General features: G+C 39.8%; 1 protein-coding gene across 3 annotated transcripts in view; it reads right to left on the bottom strand.

Annotated features, from left to right (window-relative positions):
- WASHC4 (WASH complex subunit 4) overlaps positions 1-16484 on the bottom strand; it is a 39113-nt gene extending 22629 nt beyond the window's left edge. For 2 of the 3 annotated variants that reach the window (XR_015259282.1, XM_086754086.1), the window contains exons 1-14: positions 16398-16484; positions 12086-12225; positions 10951-11004; positions 10760-10825; positions 10542-10587; positions 8578-8645; positions 5640-5722; positions 4519-4561; positions 3901-4004; positions 3109-3229; positions 1679-1802; positions 1454-1581; positions 583-743; positions 295-421 (exon numbers count right to left, since the gene is read on the bottom strand). Coding sequence is in view for 2 of the 3 variants with exons in the window: in XM_086754086.1 (XP_086610212.1) it covers positions 295-421; positions 583-743; positions 1454-1581; positions 1679-1802; positions 3109-3229; positions 3901-4004; positions 4519-4561; positions 5640-5722; positions 8578-8645; positions 10542-10587; positions 10760-10825; positions 10951-11004; positions 12086-12225; positions 16398-16458 (1326 nt within the window). In the remaining variant the exon portion in view is untranslated. Of the gene's footprint in view, positions 1-294; positions 422-582; positions 744-1453; positions 1582-1678; positions 1803-3108; positions 3230-3900; positions 4005-4518; positions 4562-5639; positions 5723-8577; positions 8646-10541; positions 10588-10759; positions 10826-10950; positions 11005-12085; positions 12226-16397 lie in introns of those variants that run through there. The other variant, XM_086754094.1, reaches the window with a different exon arrangement.
- Between the last annotated feature and the right edge of the window lie 8847 nt (positions 16485-25331).

Consider the following 25331-nt stretch of genomic DNA (forward strand, 5'->3'; position numbering starts at 1 on the left):
CTTTACTATAGAGGAAATGAAGCCTTCTTGATTTCCTAAGTCAAGAGAAATCCAGAATTTTAGCCACTGAATATTCAGATTCACTTCCCCCACATGCCTTATGGAAGTCTCTTTTACAGATTTACTTAAAAGAGAATCTATTGGGCATTTAACGTTGTAGAAGAATTCCCACATTGAAAATAACACATTGATGATCACAGAACCTCTGTGATCTCTTTTTATGTTCAACAACTTGCACCAAAATATCAGTTTGCTGCATCATTTGTTATTTCACCACATTAAAACACTGCACACCTGGATGAAGACATTGCAGCGGTTAGAAAGATCTTCTGCAAACTTATCAATGCGTTGCTCCTTTGACAAGATAGATTCCATTTTTGTCATCCATGAGCTCACAAAAACATAATATGTCTGCATATCCCTGGAGAAACAAATAAACAAATGCTGCTGCAGTGAAATGAAAAAGTTGTTCAACACCACTGAGCAATACTATACAACATGCTAGTACACTGAATGAAGAAACTCATGTGTTTATAAACAGTTTGCCAAACATCACCAGGACGCAATATTTAGGAAGCATACTTGGTAAGTGACTGTGCCTTCTGCTGTAGAAAGTTCTCCCTTTGCATTTTAACTGTATGAATACTTTTCTTGTCCAGAAGTTTGGCAGCAGCTGGTACCTTCTGAATCAGAAAGTTGTCAGCAAACCAGATAATGTTAGCAGTTAATGTGATGGCTGGTACCTGGGGGAAAAAAAGAAAAACACAAAATAAGGGGGGAAAAAAATGCTACAGGTAGCAATAAACATAAGTAACTACAAGAAATACTATGCCACCATGCAAGTTTCTATGCCTCTTTTGAACCATAACACACAATTCCATTTATTTCGGCATAACTAGTTCCTACAAGGTATTACATTCACATTAAAAAAAGGGTTCTGCCCTGGAAGTCCAATAAGGGCATCACAGGCAAAGTTATTACCACTCTCACTGATTCTAAACAGTATTAGAGAATTTAATAATTTCTTAACATCATCTGATATGAAAAAGCCTCAATCACCTTTGGACTTACAGATCTTTCAAAATACATGTTTGTAGCCAAGGTTAAAACCCAAAGTGTGTTTTCAGTCTCACAATACTCAAGTCAAACAACGTTTTGTCCTCAGTGCCACATTTATCTTAAGAAAGATTTTAATGGTAATTTCAAGTTATTTTACCTTGCTGCTAAGTGACTGGACAGGTTTTAGAGTGTCTTTAAAAGAAAATTGATAAGAAGAAAATTACAAAAAGTAGAAAAGTCTCAATTCTGCTTTCTGTCTTTTTTTGGCAAATTGTGCGTTCTTTCCTTTTTCAAGTCTTTGCCATGCTATACAACTAAGAAAGCTATCTACATCATTACGAAAGGGTGTGTGTCCCCCCCCCCTTAATTATTAACAAAAGAATAAAGCATTCACCTTTTTACAGACATCTAGCAATGACTTGTAAAACTTCTTGTCTATGGTCCGAAAAATCTGAAAATGCAGTACAAAGAGGCCACAAATGCCCACATATTTATCCCTCTGGTCAATTTCTGAAGGCTCACCTGCAGAAATACACCAAAAAAAAACAAACCCTAGTCAAGCAATACAAACACTTCTAGAAACAGTGAAGCTGGCAGGAGAAGTATGAGCTTGCATTACCAAGTTTGGCTTCAACATTTGCAAAAGTTGTGCGAAGAGTATGAGCAAATTCTTCAGCAAATGCGCTGTTCTTCGACACTGACACTCCACCATTTACAGAATCAAACTGTTGCTCTATACAGCCCTGAGCAAAAAGGAAAAAAAGAAGCATAATGATAATGCCGTGAATTTTGGAATGTAAAACAATACTGATTTTGCAAGAGAAGAATGCTGCAAGAACACATTGATTTACGTCATACAGCACTAACCTAAAGTTAGTCTTAAAATTCACAACATATAGATTTTCAAACTATGCTTAAATTATTTAGTATAAGAGAAAACATTAAAAATCTCTTATAGCTAATATCCAAAAAACTAATTTCATTTACTGATTTAAGATTTCTGTTAAGGGGCATTTTTAAAGAAACCACATGATGTGCTAGGAAAAAAAAAAAAAAAAAAGACACTTCAGATTTTCTAAAGATATTATAAAAGGTTTTAACAGAATTGTATTTAAGAGTATTTTTCATTTATTTTTGTTAGAAAAGGGCGTTGGCAGGACAGGAGGGGAAACTTCCTGAATGAATACAAGACAAATTCTACTATGAAGTCTTTGTACTAACACAACATTAGAGAACTACAAGATTAAAAATGGATAGCTGGTAGCAACATCCTTTGAAACAAGCCAAATTGTGTTTAATTATTTGTCTACAATTTATCTTCTGAAGGCTTTTATAGAACAAAATATTCTTCCCTATGCCATGTAAGATGTAACAGTAAGAACTGAGTAACAGTCCTGTTCGATTGACTCTCCTCACTATGCCACAACATCTGATTTCAGTCTCAAATGCATACTTTTCTAAGAGAAGATGGCTTCTTGTATGAACACATTTAAATTAACTGCACTGAAAGAGTAATAATCCTTCTCATCCACCTGTACGTACACTGGCATTTGCCGGGTATACACCGCAGAAGTGGTACCTCATGACAGCTACCTGTCCCATATGCTACGAATGAGACAAAAAGATGTAACAAGAGGTCACACAATATATTTTCAAGATTACTGAGGAGACTAACTTGCAGCTAAGATAAAATGGACCTATGCTATGTAAGCCTGACCACTATTAAAATTTCTGGTAACACATAGCCTTAATGCCAAGTTGTCTGCGTTTCTTTAATTCTGCAAAACAGTAAGCATTAACTGCTACCATTCAAAGCCTGGCACAGTTCTAGCACATGAGAAGAGCAAGAAAGGAGCTTACAATAGAGCCTTTTTTTTCCCCTGTATGCACAGATGCAAGAGATAATTCAGACATCACTATATCGGGGGGGGGGGCTGGGGAACAACAACAAAAAAAAACCAAAACCAACCAAACAATAGATTTTTTTAAAGAATCTCACTTTAATGTCATAGTTTCCCCTGTCATACTGCAGAATATTAATTTCATTACCTGAAATATCATTCCATCAAGTAACTGGCATTCCAGTTTTAACAGCAGCTTTTCAAATGGCTTCAGTTTATCTTCTTGAATCCCAAACTTAGAAGGGTTATGATGGACAGATTTTAGTAGCCTGTAAGGAGTATGCATGAAACATACATACAAACACAATTAAAATATGATAACAGTTTTATCATCCTATATCACCTCGAGAATAGGTTTTAACTGCTCAAATCTGTGCACAGCTGCAACTCCAAAATTTAAAAAAAAAAAAAAAAAAAAAAAAAAAAAAAAAAAAAAAAAAGGCCCCCAAACCTACTAGGTCTTCTAAAGCCATATGCATTTGAATAACTCCCATTTATCCAGGTTTTCAATGAACCAGTTACTATTCTACTAATTTAACTACCTTTATAATTGCTGACTCTTCAGCTTTTACTTAAGAAAGTGTTCTTACTTAAATCTTTATGCTCATCCCCATGATCACCATATATAGGGACAGTCTTAGTTCAGTTCTGTGCAAAATCAGATTTCCTTATTGAATATATTTTAAATCCCACCAACCGTTACTCTGTTTGTCAAGATGTTTACTGTGTATTGTAAATATAACATTCAGCACTTAAAAAAATTTACTAGTGCTGTTAAGATAAGGCGGGAGCTCAGCCTTGCTCTTCATTGAAATTTCTGGAAGACTTTTGGGGCTGCCAAAATCCACATTCCCACACTGACTTTCCTGGAACAAAGACACATGCATACGCTTTTATCTTTTATGTTGTGGAAGTATTTTTCACACTTTCAGAGACACACCTCTTATACATGGTCCAGTGATCTTTCAGAGTGGCATGATTGTCAATTATTTCATCCAGAGTGATTAAGACTGTGAGCAACTCTCCTAGATGTTCATACATTGTCTGTTTAAAAAAAAAAAAAAGAAAAGGAAAAAAGTATTGTAACTATTGAAAAGATCATTGCAGTCATGTCTGGCATATGAAGTTTCAGTTCGTTTCAATGAATTATCAGCCAACAAGACATTAGGCAGAATTTAAATCGAAGATTTCTTGGTTTGGTAGCTTAAAGATTTAAAGGAACACTAGTTTGCATGCTGGCACTGCTTTAAGTTCATTTATCTAATCCAACACTGAGGGTAGGATTTTTTAAATTGTCTACCTGCAGAAACACATATTGCGCAGAATAAGGGATTATGCAAACACTTTTCACCTAAGAATGTTAGACTATAACAGACATGGAGATATCAGCCCTTTCCACATAAAAGCCAGAAAAAGTTGATTAACAAAATAAAACATTTAAAGAAGATTCCAGATTGAAAGTTGTACCTGAAACTCACTTTCTTGCTGCTTTTCTCAGGATTAATGATCAAGATATACAAGTATTAACATAAGCAAAAGAGCTCCAAAACATTCCCACCTGAAAATGAACTCCAGACGTCTCTATAATTTTAGGTGCATTCCTGTAAATAAAATAAACATTTTCATTCCTTTTTAAGCCTTACAACAGAGCATATTTATCATTTCTGTACTACAGTGAGCTCTTTGTTTCTTGGCGTACATTTTTCTTCATTAATATATTAACGGGGGGGGGGGGGGAATAAAAACCTCAAAATCTGATCAAAAGTATATGCTATGTGAAATCTGTGTGCTATGACCAAATTTAATATCACATTTTCAAATGCACAGCATGTGACTGGTTCAAACCCGTGATTTCAATCAGTGCACATGTGTATCAGCAATTCCCAGTTCAGCTATGCTAACAGCAAGTAGCTTTGGTACATAAAGTCTTGTGGTCCAAAAGTACAAAATCACTTCATATTTTTAATCAAGCCACGTTCAAGCTACACATCCAGTCTTGTTCATTCAACACCATATAGGAAGTCTACCTTGTGCTGCAACGTAAGACAAAAATGAAAGCAACAAATAAAACTAAGAATGATGCTATCTTATCTGGAGGAGGGAAGAAAGGGGATGGGGTGGGGGGGAATATCAAGAGTCCTGCAGTTGTATTCAGAGCTAAACCCAGAAATTCTGTTTGGAGCTAAGCTCTCCTCAGTTTTCAGAGGAGCTAAACCCAGCAGCCCTACTAAGCTCAATTTCAGGTGTTAAAGCCATGGTTATTCTGTGATGAATATATACCAAGATTTACATATTTAAAACAGACTGTGGAAGTGATCCAATTTTTAAGCTTCTGAAGCTACTAGCATCCACTTTATTAGTCAACAGAAGGAATCTCTCTCTCTAATGGCGCAAGGATGAAAGAGTAATAAGATCTCTTAATCATAAAGACTAAGTGCCTCTGATGCATCAATTCTATCAAAAAATGACAAAAAAAATAGAATTCTTGTATCTGATTGTATAAAAACACTGCCTTACACTTTCATAATGGGTTATGAAACCCAAACTTGCACAGCAAAGCACTCTACATATCTCTATACAACGATATTCCAAGAAAGACCATACCTGAGGCAGAACATTCATATTTTATAAATTTGTTTAACTACATAAAAACAATAGAGCATTTTAGGGAATAATTACTTGTTGCTGGTATAGAGAACAGCCAACTGATGCACTACATTCACCACCACTTCGTAACATCGGGTAACAAAGCAAGACAGCTCCTGAAATACAAGAAAATAAAATGCACATAGACCCTCCTCATGCACAAGCTGCCGTTACATCCAAAACACCGAGTATAAAACACTGAACTTGGAGATCAAGCCCCAACAAGATTCCATGGAAAACATCAACCTAGCAACTAACAGCTAAAAAAAGGATCTGGTACTAAGCTAAGAAGCTACCAAACACAAGCTTCCAGCGCAACTTGGACTATTTATACTATTGTTTCAATTTATCACAGATCGTAAGAAGTGACTTGACAACAATGCCCAAGTACATTCAGAGAGAATATCCCTGATAGCAAAGGCTGTGTCTTTTCCCACTAAAGAGTCAGGCTCTGGGAGCTGGTGATAGTTGAATTCAAATCAGAAAATAACACAGAAGCTTGTACCTACTGCAAGAGTGATTAGCTACAGAATACTGCTTTCAAAAAAACAAGAGGTATGTTTGACTAAAGCAGAACTTAAGCTCAGTTACATAGTATAAAATGAGTAAGAATAGGTCAACTCTGACCATGTAAAAGGACTATCTTAATTTCTATAATCGATTTTAACAAGCCATTCCTTGAGCAATAGGATAAATGAATCAGAGTTTCCCTTAACTGCAACAATATTTGCTCATTAATGCACCCTATAATCCCTTCAAGGAAAAAAACAGCGTGTCACGAGTCTACCCAGGCAGCACACAGATGGCTTCGTAGCAGACAGCCCACACTGGCTAACCAGCCAGCCTGCTATTGCTGCCAGAAGGCTGGCTAGCAGCTGAATTCTGTCTTCCTCTCCATCAAAAATAGATCTTATTTGGTCTTCTGCCTTCAATTAGTCACTAGTTTTCACAAAACATAAAGTGTCATTACTTCTTACACTTGTGTTGCTCTACTAAATGCAGCTGAAACAAGCCAATAGATTCCAGAGGAATTAATTAATAGACGATCAAGATCATGTTTCCTGGAGAAGGGCACCAGTTGCCATTTTAAAACTTCCAGGATACAGCACAATTTAACAGCACATGCCTATCAGCAGATATGTAATACAAACAAGATCATTTTACCAGAGTTCTTCAAATACAGTCTTCTGCAAGATCAAGAGTACTTAACTAGTGTTTCACAGTGCTATTTTGATAATCTTTAAAAAAAAAAATCTTTGGACATAGCAAATTTGAGGCTATTCCATCCAGTTAATCAAGAAATCCTGAACTCAGAAGAGCCAATAAACCAACTGGTGGACATTAGCTCTATGAAAGCAACATTTCACCTCTTTTCATAGAATCATACAGGGTTAGGGTTGGAAGGGACCTTTAAAGGTCATCTAGTCCAATCTCCCTGCAAGAAGCAGGGACATCTTCGACTAGATCAGATTGCTCAGAGCCTCATCCAACCTGGCTTTGAATGTTTCCAGGGATGGGGCATCCAGCACCTCTCCAGACAACCTGTGCCAGTGTTCCACCACTCTCATGGCAAAAAATTTCTTCCTTAGCTCCAGTCTGAATCTGCCTCCCTCTAATTTAAAACCCTTTTATTTTAAACCTCTTGTCCTATCACAACAGGCCCTGCTAAAGAGTTTCTCCCTGTCTTTCTTTTAAGTCCCCTTTAAGTACTGAAAGGCCACAATAATGTCTCCCTGGAGCCTTCTCTTCTCCAAGCTGAACAGCCCCAGCTCTCTCAGCCTGTCCTCAACAGGAGAGGTGCTCCAGCCCTCTGATCATTTTCATAGCCCTCCTCTAGACTTGTACCAACGAGTCTGTGTCCCTCTTAATGTCCTTTTGTCATCTTCATTCATACTTTCACACTGCCCTTGGAGATATGCTTGTAACACTGATTAGAACAGCATTTCCTAGTCTATGGATCTAGGCAACTACTGAATGGATTTAAGGGAACACAACAGCTGAAAAAGAACAAACTCAATAAGGAAAAACTTTTCCTCATAGCTTCACCCAAAGCAACACACACCTGTTAGCACAGTAACCTTCTCTTTGGGGCAACATCCTGTATTTCCCTTCTTTCCCAAGCTGCTCAATAATCAGCAAGTCACTGTAGCATACATAAAAAGCAGGCTCATAAGCAATATTGCTATTTTTTGTGTAGGCTTTACTCTATAAATATACACATCAGCATATACATCATAAATAAACTTGTTCCACAGAGTGGGTTTGCAACACACACAGACATGTCTGGAAAACCCCAAGTGTACAGTAGTCCCGTTTCAGAACCACTAAAAGGTCTCCAAAACATCCATTCGCAAGGAAAAAGAGGATGAAGGAAGAAACTGACAAAGTTGATGGGTCAAAAAACTGGAAAAAAATGGGGGGGAAAACACCTCCAAGTTATCCTAACAACTAATACACTTGGGCATGGTAAGAGCTTGAGAAACAACTTCCTATATCATTCAACTTGTTATGACTCAGTAAATCACTACTGCCATGTTAGTATACAGTAAGAAGAAGAATTCTAACTTTTGTTAAACTAGAATTTGTTTAAACATTCTGGAAGCTTCCTGTATGTTCTCTAATTCAACATAGACATTTCATTACAAGCAATATTGCATAAAATAGAAACATTTTTGGGAACGGGTCAGTCACTTAAGCTACATTGAAGACAAAGAAATTCCACAGCAGATTGAAACCCAAGAGCAGAGGAAATCCTCAGAAAAAACACAGATCCTGTTTTCATGTAAAGGACCCTGATAACAACCAAACTGTCTAAGAAAACAGTGTTCTTTCCTGAAAGATTGAGTGAGGCATAAGCAATTTTTTTTGAGGTGCATGTTTTAATCTTACTTTCTTCTATCAGCTAAAAAAAGATGTACAAATTAATCCATTTCCAGTGTTCAATGAAAACTAAAACTAAAACACACTCTACCTGCAAGAAAGAAACAAATCTTCCCATCTGTATTTGGCAATCTCCCTCCACCATGCTGGAATCTGTGGCTTAAAAGACAAACATTCGTCAGCACTTTAAAAAGCCTGTGTTGTACCTGTTAAATTAACATCGAAGCTTGTCCTCTAAGCCATTTGTTTGTTATACAAGTAGAGTGCACTATTCTAAGCATACTGACAGAGCCTTAAAAAAAAAAAGTCTTTCAATTTTGCTTTCCTAAGCTAGACTTATTTTTTAAGTTTATTTCTCATTAAACACTTCATTGTTTATAAGTTAGATAGAGAGCAGGAAAGAAGTCTCCATCACCTGAAAGAAAATAAAGAATACAAAACATAATTCTTTAAAGGCATATATATTATGTAACTTCATATAAAAACTTCCATTTTAAAAAGTTTGTATGAAAGCACTAGGTATTTCTATGCAAGGAACATCCACTGGTAATTATTTAGTGAATGAATATACTACACCATTAATCAGAAAAAAAAGCTGTATAGCATATGATTTCCCCCAAAAATTGAGTTTCTTTTTTCTACATATCATCCTGCACAGAAGAACTGGCTCATCACCATAGCTTCAAAGCACTACTTGTATGACAAAGTACATTAACAGGATACCATGACATACAATAATTACATCACCAATGTCAAGTTGTTTCAGTCAGCTGGAGTAGGTGTAATGCCACCTGACCAAGTACAGTCTTTTTAATGTGATTACATTAATGGTCTAGACTTGACATTTTTCTATTGAGCTACTCTGAGCAGAAGTGGCTTAAAATTCCAAGTTTACCTGCATAAAAATGCAGGTCTTATTGCTTCACAAAATACGTTCTTTTAGAGCGGTCACCAGAGGCTAAAGGAGTCTCCATACTGCTGTAAGATGGAGCTCTGGGACAAGATTCTAAATATTGCATGCTTCCCCTTTACACATTTTACGTAACCTTTAGTGTGTTTAGGTTTTTTTGGGACATAACACTATCCAACTAACTATTTAAAGTTCCTAGACTAGCCCTAGTCACTCCAAGGGCAAGACAGGAGACAAAAAAAAAAAAAAAGTTTCTTGTTAGATTTCAGCCATCCTTGAGCCAGTAACTTTGTCAGCTACTCTAAATAAGCAAGCTTGTGTTATTAAAGCAGATGCTACAGGGAGGGACACAGAATTGGAGAACATAATTTCTGTATCCCTACCTGACCCACAGAAGGCTGACCTCTCAGTTCCTGCCATTCTCAACCATTCCCTGCAGAACACCCAACACAAAAAAACCAACAAGACCCACACTTCTTCATGTTCCTTAACTGAACCACAAGAGTAATCTCCTACAGTGCTTAAAAGAATGATAAACAGTCCCTAGCTCAAAGATTTCACATTTCCCAATACTTCTGTCACAGGCTCTTTAAAAGCTTTAAAAAAAGCCTTTCTACAATACTAGTATGAAAAGGCCTTCCGTTTCTCTCAAATTTCTGAAATAGAAAACAAAATGAGGTGATACATCCCTAAATCAACCCATTAACATATTTGGTCCTCAGGACTAAGGTCTCTGCTTATTCCCAGACTAGCATCCTTTAAGGTGTAAGCTTAAAACCAATCCTTTGGAGGAGTTACCAGTTTAACTCTAAGACAAAAAGCAGCTTTAACGTAAAGCAGAGCCTCACAATTTGTCAATTGAATTGCCTTAGAATCACTTATGCTTCTGTATTATGCCATTGTCTAAACAGTAGTATGAGTACTATTACCTGCACTTGAAGGGCATGTAACATCAAAACACTGCAGCTTCTCTTGGAAGAACTATGCACATATCCCTATAACCTCAAAGTCTGTTATTTGGTGCTTATCAAACATACATAGAAAGCATGTATCAGTATTATAAAATTGCACTTATTGTAGCATTTAATATAACCTGAAGCAGTAATGTAAAGCTACAAACTGTTACAGTAAAGGGAGCTACTTACCTCCTTCTCCATAAAACAAGAGGCCATTATAAAATTTAGTTTCTGCCTAACAACAAAAGCAAAAATTTGTTTTTAATATATAGGATATATGTAATCATGCTACAAAAAATATTTAGACATCATATCATGTTTCTTTACTGCTAAGGAATAAAACTATATAGCAGCTTGCCAATCTGCAAACACTTTCATACAAAGTAATAAGAGACAACTGAATTTACCTCATATTTTAACTTCTTGATTTCACAGCAGAGAGCAGCATACACAGTTATTACTTTGTTTAGAACCTAGACTCAAAAGGGGGAAAAAAAAAAAAAAAAAACCACAGAGATTACAAATAGATTCACATTTAGAGGGCTTGGTTTTAGCTAGAATAACTTTTTTTTTCCCCTCTTAAGTGTAAAGCACTTACCTTGTTTTCTGTCTTTATGAGCTCCAGCAGGGAGGACTGTTCATATGGCAAAAGCTAAAATTAAAAAACAAAACAACACAACAAACAACTTTAGAAAATATTGGTCAAAAATACATTAATCCAGCTGGATAAGTATTTCCTGCTACTCCTCCAGTTTAATCTCAAATAAAGTCAGTAATAAGAGAGCAGTAATTGCACATTACTGGCAACCTATGCTGCAGGAAACCTTCGCTCTTCACGTTTACATGGAAATATCTTTCCTTTCACTCTAGGCAGAAAGGCAAATAACTAGGTATACTATATAGCATTTACAATAATTTACTTACAAAACTTGGAAAGCAAAAGCACGGTCATTACGGAGTGTGTAGGAAAAAAAAAGAAAACACCTCAGGAAGTCTAAAACACGAATTACGAATCCCAAATGCAGGAAACAGAATTCATAATGTATAGCTGTATGCAGGGACTGACATCCTGTACTGAAGTCAGCCATGATATTAACTAGTTCATACACATCCAGCACTGTGGTAGCCTTGCACATAATTCATTCAAATTATTCAGACAAGATGACTGCTTGAGAGCGCATCTTCAGCACAGACAAGTTCCACGTGGTAACAAAAGCACTTTTAAACGACGTCTGCAAATTCAGTGAAGAGAAAAAAAATAATGCTCCACAGAGGACACAGAACTTATGACCAAGGAAATAGCCACCCCTGAAGGACAGAAAATACTGTACCAAGGCTATTAAGTAAAACCACAACACACACGCAGTTCACTCTGCAGTTATACATCGATTAGTGAGCTTTCTGGAACCCCAGTCCCCAGATAAAAACATCAACACCCACAGGGAAGAAGTTTGCTGGAATTAGCCTTCCTAACACACGAAGAACTATAAATTCATTTAACTTCCACCCAAAAGACTGGAAGATAATAATATGAAAACATCTCCTCTTATGATATGCATCAATTTATTAATTACTTGATAATTAAAATAGTACTGGATAGGTTTCTCAAACACAAAAGTCAAAATTTTAAGAACACAAATGCATCACACATCAACACAAAACCTTCTCAGGTTTTGAAGGGAAGGAGGAACTAGGAAAACCACAGCTGCAATGCATATTAAATATATGAAGACCTTTAATGCAATGGGATCAAGACTGAAGTCCCAAACATCTCCAACGGAGTCATCCAAAGCATCTTCAATCCTCTTCAACTGAGACGTATATTCCTCAAGAAATCTTCCGTAATTCTTCAACTGCACTTCAGCATGAATTTCTAGGAATTGATAAATTTGTACAGTTTTATAGACTGATCAGTAAACTGCAATACAAAAAATATTAAAAATATTTAATCTGTTGCTATTTAGCTTCAGTACTGTATTCTTAACTTTGCTGCGGTATTTTTCCTTGATACAACTGCATCTTTAATACAAAGTTCTTATTTGTTTAAAAACAATCTGTCCTGGTTCTGGCTAGGATGGAGTTAATTTTCACCTGAGCTGGGAGAGGAACTGGAGCTGGTGGTACTGGTGCTGGGGGACACAGCTGGAATAGGTTACTAATTAACCCACAGCTGGGATAGTTTACCCAAATAAGCCAAAGGGCCATTCCATCCCATGTGACATCCTGCTCAGTATATCAGTGAGGAGGGTGCTGAGGGGAGTCTATTCCTGCTATTCAGGAAGGAAATTGGGCATCAGGATCTGCTGTGAGCTATTGTACTGTAAATTATGTGCTTCAGTATTTTCTGTTATTGGGTTTTGTTTATTTGTTTTCCACCTCTGTTTTGTCTTCTTCTGTTATTCTCTTAAACTTTTATCTCAACCCATGAGTTTTGCCTTCTTTTCTTTACCAATTCTTTTCCCTGTCCCACTGGAGGGTGAGGGGAGTGAGCAAGAGACCGCACAGCTTGGTCCTGAGCAGGGCTAAACTATGACACAATCCTACACCTCACTGTCTATTTAAAAGAAATCCAAATGCTACTTAAAGAATATCAATCATCTAAGCAGCTTGCAGAAAGTTATATTTTTAATTTACATATATTTTCAAACTAAGATCTTAACAAACCTAGCAATCACATCAAGATGCTGAACAAAGAAATGCCTGCAGAAAGCATAACACAGCAGGTGATTCTACCCATAGCTGAACCAGTACCTATGCAGTTATATTAGAACTTTGATGTAATAAGTCTAATAATTTTAGCCTGAGTAGCAGCTGTATTAGTAGCAATCCTTCCACTCTCTCCCTGTTACCTCTTAGTAAGTTAGTTGGGCATTACACAAGAAGTTTATGGCTTTTAATAATTTCTCCTGCTTGCAAATTCACCATCTTCAAGCAGAACTTTTCTTCTGCTTAGCATCTGGACACTGAAATGCACAGCTGTCCTGTTACTGTTCAGGGAAAGCAGGTTCCAAAGGTAACACACAGCTGGTCAAACACCAGGAATAGCAGTACTAATTAGCAAAGTAAGTATAAAAACAATCAGTACACAAAAGTTTCATCCAGGCTATCCTGATCTGACTATTCTTCCCGCATTAAGACACTTCCCCCTCCTCCTCAAATTATACACAATTACTGACTTAGTTGCATAATGTGAACTATGGAGTGAAGGATTACAGCTCAAGGCCTCTATGCTCAGTAAGGAAACACAATCCTTATTCATGTGAAGACTAAAGTGTCTCCCCCATATTTAGATAACAAATCTCACAGTTTGTGGTCATCTGCTATTTGTTGAAAATAGAATTGTCTGAAAAAGTCTGAGAACATTTATTTGATTGAGACACTGTAGCAGGCACAAGGGGAGGAATGAATAAGGACAAATTAATAAGGAAAATATGAGAAGGACTGTGCAGAGGAAGGTCGAGATTGAGAAGGAGAAATGACTGCAGTGAAGTCCTGAACTAATTCTAAGCTACCACTTTGAATTCAGCAGCAATGCCAACCATAAGGGCACATGGACTGCAAAGCCTATCCGAGCAGCACACACGTTCCCACACTACGTTCTGCATTAGTGCCACTGGGTTCTACCGGTACCTGCAGCCTAGACAGCGCACAGGCACTGTGAAAATAAGGAGACTAAATTTCATGTAAACGGAGAAGAAGCAAGTGAAGAAAAAACTCTCCATCAGCAGTATGCATACCAGACACTGATGTGCAGCCCTTGAGTTGTATAATCATATTATTCTATTCCATCAAATTCATCTCAACTTTTGGGTTCATTCTAGTGCATCTTCTGGAAGCTCTGCTGCAGAAAACCAGTAAAACACTGATGGATGCAGAGCCTTGCAGAAATGAGTTTAACTAGCCACCATGTCAGCTTCAGTACTTTACTGCTAGAAAGTCTAGAGTACAGAGACTTATTATTATAGAGGTCTGCTGCGGTATTCCCCCAATTTCATCTCCTCCTTCCTTCACATGAAAGACAAACTAAGAGCAAAGAAACTGACAGAGATATTGGGGCTTTATAGGAAGAACAGAAAAAGCTCCCAAGCTATACAAGAGCAGGAACTGGCACTGCTATTCAAATCAATTCCCTACAAAACAGGCAGCATTTCTCCAACAAAACCACAGCACCGCTCTGCTAGAGACTCACAAATGGTCACCTTTCCAGTAGTCAAATGATAGATCTGAACAATGCTATAGCTCAACATAACTGATAATAAATATTTCCAAGTACTTAGCTATTGATAGTCATTAATTTGACACCTTGTACTGAGCATATACAATATGAGAGAGGTGTGTAGAATTTCTCACTATTTTAGAGAAAAGAGAGTGAAAGTTGTTAGCTAGCCAGAGACAGGCAGGGCTGAACTGATTAAAAGACTTGGAGATGGGGGAAGCTTTTTAAAGTATAGAACAGTTTTCCCAAATAAACTGGCTCACATGGAGAAAGAAAAAGAAATCATAGAAAGCAGATATTTTCTTTTTCCTCAGAGCAGCAGACATACTTCATAGGGTATAATCTGTTTACAATGAAGTTTGATTTAGTTTCTCCGCAGGTGACAAAATGAAAGCATAACAATTGGAACAACATGAGACATCTACACAGCAGTACAGATCCCTCAAGTTAGTATTATTTTCTTCCATAAAATCAGCAATACCAGTATTCAACGGACTTATTGCGACAGCACGATTTGCAAGTGCTATGTCTGTAAATATCTAGGACACAGATACAGCGAACCAGACCGCCTTAGTACCTTGCATCCTCAGTTAAGAACATTATATTGATAAAGGTTAGTGACTCAGGTATAAAGTGAAAGTAAACAACAACAACAAATGCTTTTCAAGTAATAGGATTTTTCTTTGGCTTTTCCCTAGAAGAATATTATCTGCTGTTCTCAACAGAAGATCAGCCTGTGTGTTCACCGTCAAGATGGTTGGTAATGGAGTATATTATGTCAGTAAAGTTCTCATAGCTGCACTTAATGTCACAGGCAAACTAGGGGAGATCTGGCATTCTGAGTAAAAGCTACATTTTCCATTCTACAGCTAGAGAACTGGTAAAAACCTTAGCTCAGGACAGCTTCAGTTTCCACTGAAATCCAGATCCAATTAATATGGTACAAACAGTATCATCCCTTGGGATAACATATGTGAAACAGTCAGTCCATGAGTGACATATTTTCACAGCAACAACAACCGTGACACATTCCCTGTTTAGAAAGTAGGTCACCTCCACAGGCTTAGAAAAACGCGGATTTTGACAGACACACTCACTGTCAAAGACTTAAGCATCACAAGGTCTAATTTATTTATTTTTTAAAGGTTAAACCGCAAGTGACTGCCCAGCTCCACGCCTTTACCAATAGAAGCTGCACAGAACTAACTTATCTCGATGTGACTTCTCTGGCTAACCGAGGACGGAACTGCAGAAATTTATGAGCCACGAGAAATGATCGGGAAGGAAAGAAGCACCATCTCCGCGACAAGCATCTGTTCCTCCTGCCCGGTTCCTACAAGGAGAGAAAGCCACGCAAGCCTGCCTGCCCCCTCCCTGCCACGCTGGGGCCACTGGAGACGGCTCCCCAGAGCGGGTAAAGGATGAAGGGGTGGAGAAGCCACTTTCCCACCTTGAACAACCCAGGACAACTACGGAGAGGGTGGTGGGAGGCAGAAAAGGCCACCGCGACAGGCCACCCCCGCAGGCCTGGCCGGAGGGGGATCAGCGCTGAGCTGGCGGCCGGGGGAAGGGGTGCGGCAAGCGCCCGGCTCCCCGCATAGAGCGGGGGCCGTCCGAGAAGCAGAGGAGGGTGACCCTGCTCCCCTCCCACGACTGTTTCCTCCTCCCTCCCGTTCCCAGCGGGGGTGCAGCGGCGAGCGGGGCCGGGAGGGAGCAGGGGTCTCCTCAACCCGCGCCTCCCCCCCCGCCCCCGCTCCGTGGCGGTCACCGCCGCAGTCCCGCCGGCTTAAAGCAGGCCCTCTCCCGCCCCGCCCTCCGCGGACGCTCACTCTGCGAGCCATCATCCAGGCGGTCGAACTCCCAGTCCGGGGACAGGGTCTCCAGCGCCATCGCCACTGCCCGCAACGGCGGTCCCCCCCTCCTCTCCCTCCTCCTCCTTCTTCTCCTCCCCCTGACTCAGGCGCACGGGACTTCCTGCCCCGCTCCCGCGCTGCACTCTGGGAAATGGAGGCGGAAGGGCGGGAAGTGGTGGGGGCGCTTGGACTCCGGGAGGAGGCGGGGCGTGCGGCAGCGCTCCCGCGAGGACACCGCCGCCACCGCCGACCCCGCCACGCTCCTTCCCGCCCCAGCGCCTGCCGGGGGCGGCTCCCGGCCGTTGGGTCCCTCGCGGCTCGGCGGGCCGGTTGTCAGGGGTTAGTGCCGGCCGGTGCCTGCCCCCAGCGCGAAGGTCAGGGGGAGTAAAGTGGGGGGAGAGCCGAGGGGGGAGGCGGGCGCTGCGCTTCGGCCCTGCGGTGTGGGCAACCGGGGCGGGGCGGGGGAGTCCGCTCTCTCCCTTCTTTCCTCTGATACACCCCCCCCCTCCCGCATCTCTGAGCTGATCGTTTTGGTGAGGGAGGGCCCACCTCTCAGGTACGGGGGGCTTTGGGAGCCCGAGTCCCCTCTCACACCGGTTCCACGCCTGAGATGAGGGAAAACTCTGCCGGGTAAAGGTGACAGCACCGCCCCCCCCCCCCCCCCCCCCAGCACTTCTCCTTTCTGATGCTGGAGGAAGGAAGCGGCGAGAGGAACGATCCCAGCTCTGGGGGAGGGTCTGGAGCTCAGGGGCGGCTGCACAGGGTGACTGCTGCCATAGCGTCATCTCGTCCTCTCCCTGTCATTTGTTGTCACGCAGAGCCGTGAGGTACTTGCCTGCATGCGGTCAGTCACTGCTTTTATTTTTTTTTTCCAGGGCCCCAGTGGGTGTAATACCAGAGAATAAAAATAGAAGCACTTTGGATAGCGAGAGACATGGCTGTTCAGGGCCATTAACCACAGCAATTACATTACCTCAGCAGAATCTGTAGCATCAGCAGAAAAGGAAATGGCTTCAAAAACATAATCACCAGGAGCATCAGCAATTCCAGCAGGGAAAAAGTACAAAAATAGCAAGTCTGGTGAGAGATGTTTCAGTAAGTAGTGGATCATCCGTAAGAGCTAACTCTGTAATGCAGCAGATCTGAAAATAGCGCCTACTGTAATTGTTTTCTGATTAAAATGAATCCGTCCTTTGGAATCTATTGATTTTAGAAGTTTCTAGGGAAGAAAGATCTGGTTGGCAGGTTTATTGTTGATGAGTTTCTACCTAATTAAAGTGCATTCTAAGAGACCAGCCTGGGTGTGGGAAAGAAGGAATCAACTTCAGTTTTGTGTGAAATGACATAAACAATGTTTGGAATAACTGTTTTGTTTTTTTTTTTAAAGGGAGAGAACTCTGCTTTGGTAAATATTGTCAAGTAATCATAATGAAAACATGTCTCCTCCACTCCTTGGCTTCTGTGCATACTTAAGATTGGGGTTTTTAAGTCCTGAGAAGTTTAACTATGCAGGACGTTGACAGCTGGCAGTGAGCACAAGTGTCTCCAAGGATATGATAAGTGACACAAAATAAAACTACAATTTATGCTGTACTTTAAGGATTGCATTCTGTCTGCAGCCATGCAGATGCAGCTTTCATTGAACTTGGTAGAGCTGCTATACATTTATTCAAAGCCAAGGTATGTATTCCAGTTTTGGAAAACAAAACAAAGCAGTAGGAAACTTTTCTCTGCAAACCATATATGATGCTTTATTTGAAACAAATACTGTTTCTTTCAGTTATGGAAGACTGCACATAAACAGAGGCTTTTGGATTGCTTAAAAAGTAGTCACTAGGCCTTTTATTATCTGTCTCAGAAAAATGTGCCCTTGAATTCTGCAGGATGGTACAAGAGAGAAACTTGTAGAACTGGCACTTGGTGGGGCCCTCCCTTACCCACATCTGAACTGGATTTGTAAAGAATGAAATACTGTAGGGTTGGTTATGGCAAGGTTGTGCATCAAAACTGCTTGCAAGGTAACCCAACTGGTTGGTCTATACAATGGCTACACCAAAAAGTATGCTGTGATCCCCCCATAGCATAAGCTGATACAACCCTTATTTTGAATATGGAAAAAGAAAAATATTTTAAAATATAATGTATTGAAGTACTGCATTTTTTAAAAAGAGGCAGGAGGCTCTGTAACTGAAAAAAATCACAGACTTAAACAAGTACACCAGTAAATTTTATGCTGCTGTAAGTGATGCATAAGTTATTTAAATAACTTATGATGGGGTTTTTCGTTGCCTCACTCTAGGTGGCAGTGTTTTGTTGTGTACACGGAAGTTATTGAGGTCGATTCTACATGCTGCTGCTAAAATTTCTATTTCCTCTGAAAATCTGATTTAGACTTTATCTTGAAGCTGACTCTTTTAGCTCAGCTTTGATTTAAAGGTTTAGTGTCAGTGAATGGCTTTATGCTGTTTGCTCATATGAAATTATTGACATTTTATAAGCATCATTTCTGAAAGTCGTGTGACATTCATGGCTTCTCTTTGTAGCAGGAAGCTTTTATTTGGTACAAACTTAAAGGAGGTTGCTAAGATTGCTCAAATATCTGTTAGTATCTTCAGATAATACAGTAGTCGGAAAAGGCTTTAGACTTTGTTTACAGTGATTTTTGGTAAGCTGAGTATTACTGAACACAGGCGTAGTTGAGAAAACAATAATTTATTTTGACCAGACCAAAATGATCAGGAAAGCAAAATTTCATATTAGGCTTTCACATGAACTGAGTGAAATGTGAACATAAATATGTTCCAGCTGAAATTATTTGTTACACTTGAGTACTAAAAAGATAGATGAGAGCATAAAGTCTAAAATATAGTAGAATTAATATGGTACTATGACCGTTTTATTTATGGAATGAAGTGGCTAGGTATCTATGGATTCATAAATCAACAGGGGCTTGATTCCATGAGATATTAAAAATAATTTTTCCTCTGAAATTATCCCAGTTGAAAATATCATTCATCATCAGACAATACAGTTATCTGGTATTTTTAAACAGTGTTTTCATGATGTTTGAAAGCTTTTTGAAAACTTTAACATAGCATTTAATAAACAGGAACCATTTTATAGAAAAAAAAATGGTGAAAAGCATTTAAAGCAAAAATTATTTTTCGTGTATACAGACGAAGCTCCATCAAGATTGATGTAATTGTAGTTACTTATGGGAGAAAGAATTTGGCTTGCTGGATGTGCAGGAAGCCAACCCTGCTATACATTCCTTTTGTATGGAACATTTAATACTCTGAATCTTTTAAATAAAATAAAGATTTTGTGGCAGGATTCCCAGAAAGGATTTATTTAGTATCTGAGATTTGCTCTTTGCAACTCTGTTCCACAAAGGTAATGCCAACTTTTGCAGAAGTAGTTTCTGTTCTATTCTATGGAATTTGAGAGACTTCAATTTATGCACATGAGTAAGGCATCTGCACATGACACTTCTTTCTACTGGTCATTTTGGTTAGTCTGGAAAAAATGAAGTGTCAAGTGTAAGGTTTTAAATGGTTGTCTAGATGGCAGAAAATCCCTATCAGGAGGCTGTGAAAGCTTTACTATCATGTGGATGTCTGGCCTGAAATGAAGACTTGGTGAAAAAAAAAAAAAAAAAAAAGAAAAGCAAGTTTTAAATATAAATGTTGCAAAGATAAAACAAGAAATAACTTTCCCATTAAGTCTTGCTTCAGCAAGTTGAAAAACATGAAAAGTTTATGTTGTATAAAATTTGAGTTGAAACTTGTCATGCAATTAACAGTTAGGGAATAACCAGTACAAAGCCTTGCTTTTTTTTTTTTAATTACTCAGTCTTTAAAACTGCATGAACTCTAAACAGCTCCTGAGGAATTTGAGTCTGAACTATGAACAAATCTTTATTCATCATGAAAAGCCCCATCAAGGCTGATTTCCAACAACAAAAAAAAAAAGCCTGTGCAGACCTAATTTAGTTCATTACTGAATCCCAGGGCATGATTTTCAAAAGAAAGCAAATCCTGGAAGATTCCAAGGAGTTTCTCAAGAACTTCAGTATGTACACGTACACGGCATCTTGTGGAACACAGCCTTCCCTAATAGTCTTGCCAAGTCTTGATGATATCTTCAAAGACACTGAGTAACTTCTGCTTCACAGAAATCAACAGGGATTTATAATGTTCTGCTGGATTAGGACTTACATTTGTTCTGTACATTTCTGCACATTCAAACACATTTTGCTTTGCGAGCATGCTATTGAACAAACATATTTAGCTCCTGAATAGTTTTTGCATACATATCCTGTATCTGATTTTGTGACTTGCTGACATAAATCTCTGGAAAATTAAGGAACAGAAAGGGGGCAGCCCATGCTGGAAAGCTTACTATGGATAATTGCATTTTTTTCAGAGATAAACTTTGGCTTTAAGAAACATCAACCAGAACTGGAAGAAAAAAGGCAAGAGGGAAAATGCAATGTATAAAATATGCTCCAAACCAATTGCATACCTTTACACTGATATCACTGGAGCTAGGATTTCTCCTTGATTAACAAGAAACTTCAACAATTTAGAATCATAGAACAGTTAGGGTTGGAAGGGACCTTTAAAGGTCCAACCCCCCTGCAAGGTGCAGGGACACCTGCAACTAGATCAGGTTGCTCAGAGCAAAGACAGTCTTTGTCAGCAACACGAACAGAAGGACTGAGTTTGCCAATGACACCAAGTTGTGTGGTCCCAATACCAAGCCTGAGGAACACCACTCATCACCGGTCTCCACTTGGACATCGAGCTGTTGACTGCAACTCTTTGAGTGCAGCCATCCAGCCAATTCCTGATCCGCTGAGTGGTCTTTCGTCAAATCCATGCATCTCTAATTTGCAAGGTACTTCTCAGCCTGGGATACAGAAATCAGTGGGGAATACTTTGTGTCACGTTTTCCAAACAATATAAAGCCCAGAGGAGTGCATTGTAACCATTATAATATTTAACGCTGATGCTGGCATTCGCTATGTCACACAAGACCAATTGTACATTCTCAGACAGACAGGTTAACCTAATCATTTTCTGGATGACAAAAACATACGATTTGAATTGACTGTAAATGTTTACACTGGTACTTGAAATTCTAAATAGCCAATTTGTTACGGGGTTGTTAAAACCTATGCATATGAGTTCATCACTCTGATCATAACGAAGACGCTGATGGTATGCAGACACCATCCTTGCATGTCACTTAGCATACCCTTATCCCTGTTCTTCTCCATGCCCCTCTCATTACTATGAAACCTAAAGTAAAGCCCACATCTTACTCCCGAGCTATTCTTTATATCATGATTCTGCTGACAAGGGACACTTTCTCTTGTGATTTTTCTCTTTTGTCACCTAACATTTTAGTAGTCTGTGAAGTAAATTGAGATATATTATTGTCTCAGTAGGTTTGGAATTGTGTTTTGGAGATTAAGGTATGCCAGCTAATTAAAACCTTGGCACTTTGCATGTGCATTGTTGTATTATCTATGTTGTGTGCCTGTAATAAATAGAGCCGGAAGTCATTACAAATTGCTTACCTAGGAAAACCAGGTATTTTGCCGTAAGCCTGTGTGTTGATGGTTAAATGCCAAGTATGTGTGGTGTTCTAGTTGGAGAGCATTTTGGATGGTGAACCAGGATTTGGAGTGTCATGAACTTCACCACTGCTTGAATCTGGTTCCAACTTTGCAGTATAGGACCATTTTGATGCCAGCTTTTATAGCAGAAGTTGTTTGCATTCTATTGTATGGAATTTGTGCAACTTCCATCAAGTCATAGGAAGACTACACATACACTGACTCCTCCTACTGTCTGATGTAGTGAAATAGTTCCTTTAGTAAGGACTATATTTTTTTATTTGAGCGCATAATTATTTCAGTCAGTTGGGTGACTATCTTTTGCATGTGTGTGTATAGTCCCTGTATTGGTACAACGTGACCTATCAAACTGCAGGTATTAATCTTTCTTAAAGAAACTGCTAATTCCAGAAGAAGATTAACAGCAGGCATTTCAGACCACCAGTGCCTCTAGTAGTTAAATGATGCATTTTAGGCCAACAAGATTATGACTGCTAATGTTTTTATTGTACAATTTAAAGAGGGAGTATTTTAAAGAAACATTTTTAACAATGACATTAAGTAGATTTTATGTGAGATAATTAGAAGATATGAGGCCACATACCCATAGAAGTAGCAAATAACAGAATATATACTATCTTAAAAATAAGCTAGAAAGCAAAATCTTTTAGCTTTCTTAATGAAAATCTGAAATTACTGTACACGGTTCTTTTTAAACCCATTGTACCACAGATACTAGAGAAGGAACCACTTGTATAAAGATATTGTCCCCACCTTGTTAATGGCAGGTGTCGTAGTTCAGCCCCGATCAGGACCAGACTATGCACGCAGTCTGTCTCTCACTCCCCCCACCCTCCGAGAGAATAGGGGGAGATAATGTAAGAAAAATGGCTCAAGGTTTGAGATAAGGACCGGGAGAAATCCTTAAAGTTACCGTTACGGGCAAAACAGACTCGACTTGGGGAAAACCATTTATTTCTAAAACTAGCAGGAGAATGAGACAGGGAACAAGATAACCTCCCCCCACCCCTCCCTCTTCCCGGGCTTAACATTATCTCTACTACTTTCCCCCCGAGCGGCACAGGGGGGAAGAGGGAATGGGGGTTGCAGTCAGTTCCTCACGCGTTGTTTTATGCTGCTGCTTCATCGTCGGGGGAAGAACTCCTCACATTCCTCCCCTGCTCCAGCGTGGGGTCCCTCCCATGGGCCACAGTCCTTCGTGAAACTGCTCTGGCGTGGGTCATCTCTTCCATGGGGTGCAGTCCCTCCAGAGCAGGTGCCCCAGCGGGCCCTCCACGGGCCACAGCCTCCTTCAGGCCTCCACCTGCTCTGGCGTGGGGTCCTCCACGGGCTGCAGGTGGATCTCTGCTCCTCTGTGGACCTCCATGGGCTGCAGGGGGACAACCTGCTCCACCATGGTCATCACCACAGGCTGCAGGGGAATCTTGGCCAGGAGCCGCATTACTCCTCCCCTTCCTTCTGAACTGACCTTGGCGTCTGCAGCCGTTCCTCACAACAGGCTGGCAGACGCCTCTCAGGATCCTTTTTACATCTCATTCACTTCTCATCTCCTCTCCACTTCTTGCAGCCGGGCTGGGCTGAGTTGGGCCCAGTCGGCCGCCTGGCGAGAGGCCAGAGGGTGAGGCCTGCAAGGCCCACAAGGCTCGCGCCTCCCCCTCTCTGTCCCCACTCAGCTGCTTCATATCTTCTCTTTTTTTTTTTTTTTTCCCTCTTTTCCCCTTCTTAAATACGTTGTTGCAGAGGCATTATCACAGGACATTCTGCTACCAATTGGCTCGGCCTTGGTCCGCCCTAGGCCCGGCCAAGTCCACTGAACAAAGGGGGGCAACTTCTAGCAGTTTCCTACAGAAGCTACCACCTTAGGCCCCCCCTCACTAAACAAAACCAGAACATGGAGCTTTTTGATGAATTCTACTGGTTTAGTTTTTAATATCTCAGGGCAAAGAAACTCACTAATTTCCTTAGTTGACTATTCCATAATCTAATAAATCACCATATACTCCAGATGAAGGCATCATGGGAAGAATGTTCACTGAAGTGAGCGAAATACTTTCCTAGGTTTTCACCCTATAGAGAGGAAATTATAGGAACTGTCTAGTGATTTTCTTTGTTGATTTTTCATGCGAAAGCAAAGTCCAGTGGCTTATTTTAATTTAAAAGTTTTTATTGTAGTTTCTGTTGTTTCCACTCGCTACCACCTACATTTATGGGACTACCAAGAGCCTTGAATAAAGGGCAGAATATAGTTTTGCTACACAGGAGTAAATGAGGGAATGAATTATGTTATGAGAATCATAATGCAAGCTCTTTACTCCATGGGAAGACTGTGTTGTGCCAACCTGATTGGGACCATCAGGTTGTGCCATCCCCTTTGGGACCGGCATGATTTACCTCTTGCAGCACTTGTCCTTCCCATGTCCCCTGACCATGGAGAGAGCAGCAGTTCTGCAGCAGTGCTCTTCTTTCAGGTATAGCTGAGCCATTGAATTTCCCTGAAGAAGAGGATGGGCACCTTGGAATTAAACCCTGGGGATTACTATCACAGTCCTTTTGCAAGAAAGCACCCAAAAAAATCAGTGAGAAATGTATGTTTGCAAGTGCCAGGCAAGACTTTGTCTACTGTATTTTGTACTGAAGCAAGATCTCTGCAGGTCATAAATTCGACTTAAGTGCTGCTTCTGACCTCTCTGATGTGGTTCACAACTCAGCTATACAATGACCAACTTCTCCATTTTTTCCTTCCTTCCTTATTTTCTTGACAGGAACAGTCATTTCAGTCTTTTACCCACCCTTGTTCTTTAAGATTAAGTGTTGCTGGGGTTGAAACACAGTTTGCAATGATGCGTATACTACTGCCATGCTATCTACTTCTGGCTTTGCTATTCATACTGTACTCTTTTTGAGGTCATTTTAATTTGCCTCCAGGTTTTTTTTAGCACTTTGCGTTCGTATTTTCAACATCTTCTCCGTACTTCTGACAAGAAGATTTTGTTGTGACTTTAGGAAAATACTGAAGTTGAAACATTTATGTTAATAGACAACCTCAAATGCTGGATTTAAAAAAATTATTAAGTAGAATGAGCTGCTTTAAAAATACCTGGCGATGTTGGTGTTTTTTCCAGAAAGTCATTCATGTTTTTTAACATCATAGAATCATAGGATCATAGAATAGTTTGTGTTGGAAGGGACCTTTAAAGGTCATCTAGTCCAATCCCCCTGCAAGGAGGAGGGACATCTCCAACTAGATCAGGTTGCTCAGAGCCCTG

Source organism: Chlamydotis macqueenii, chromosome 1, assembly GCF_036417535.1.
Source record: "Chlamydotis macqueenii isolate bChlMac1 chromosome 1, bChlMac1.mat, whole genome shotgun sequence".
In the NCBI taxonomy this organism is placed as follows: domain Eukaryota; kingdom Metazoa; phylum Chordata; class Aves; order Otidiformes; family Otididae; genus Chlamydotis; species Chlamydotis macqueenii.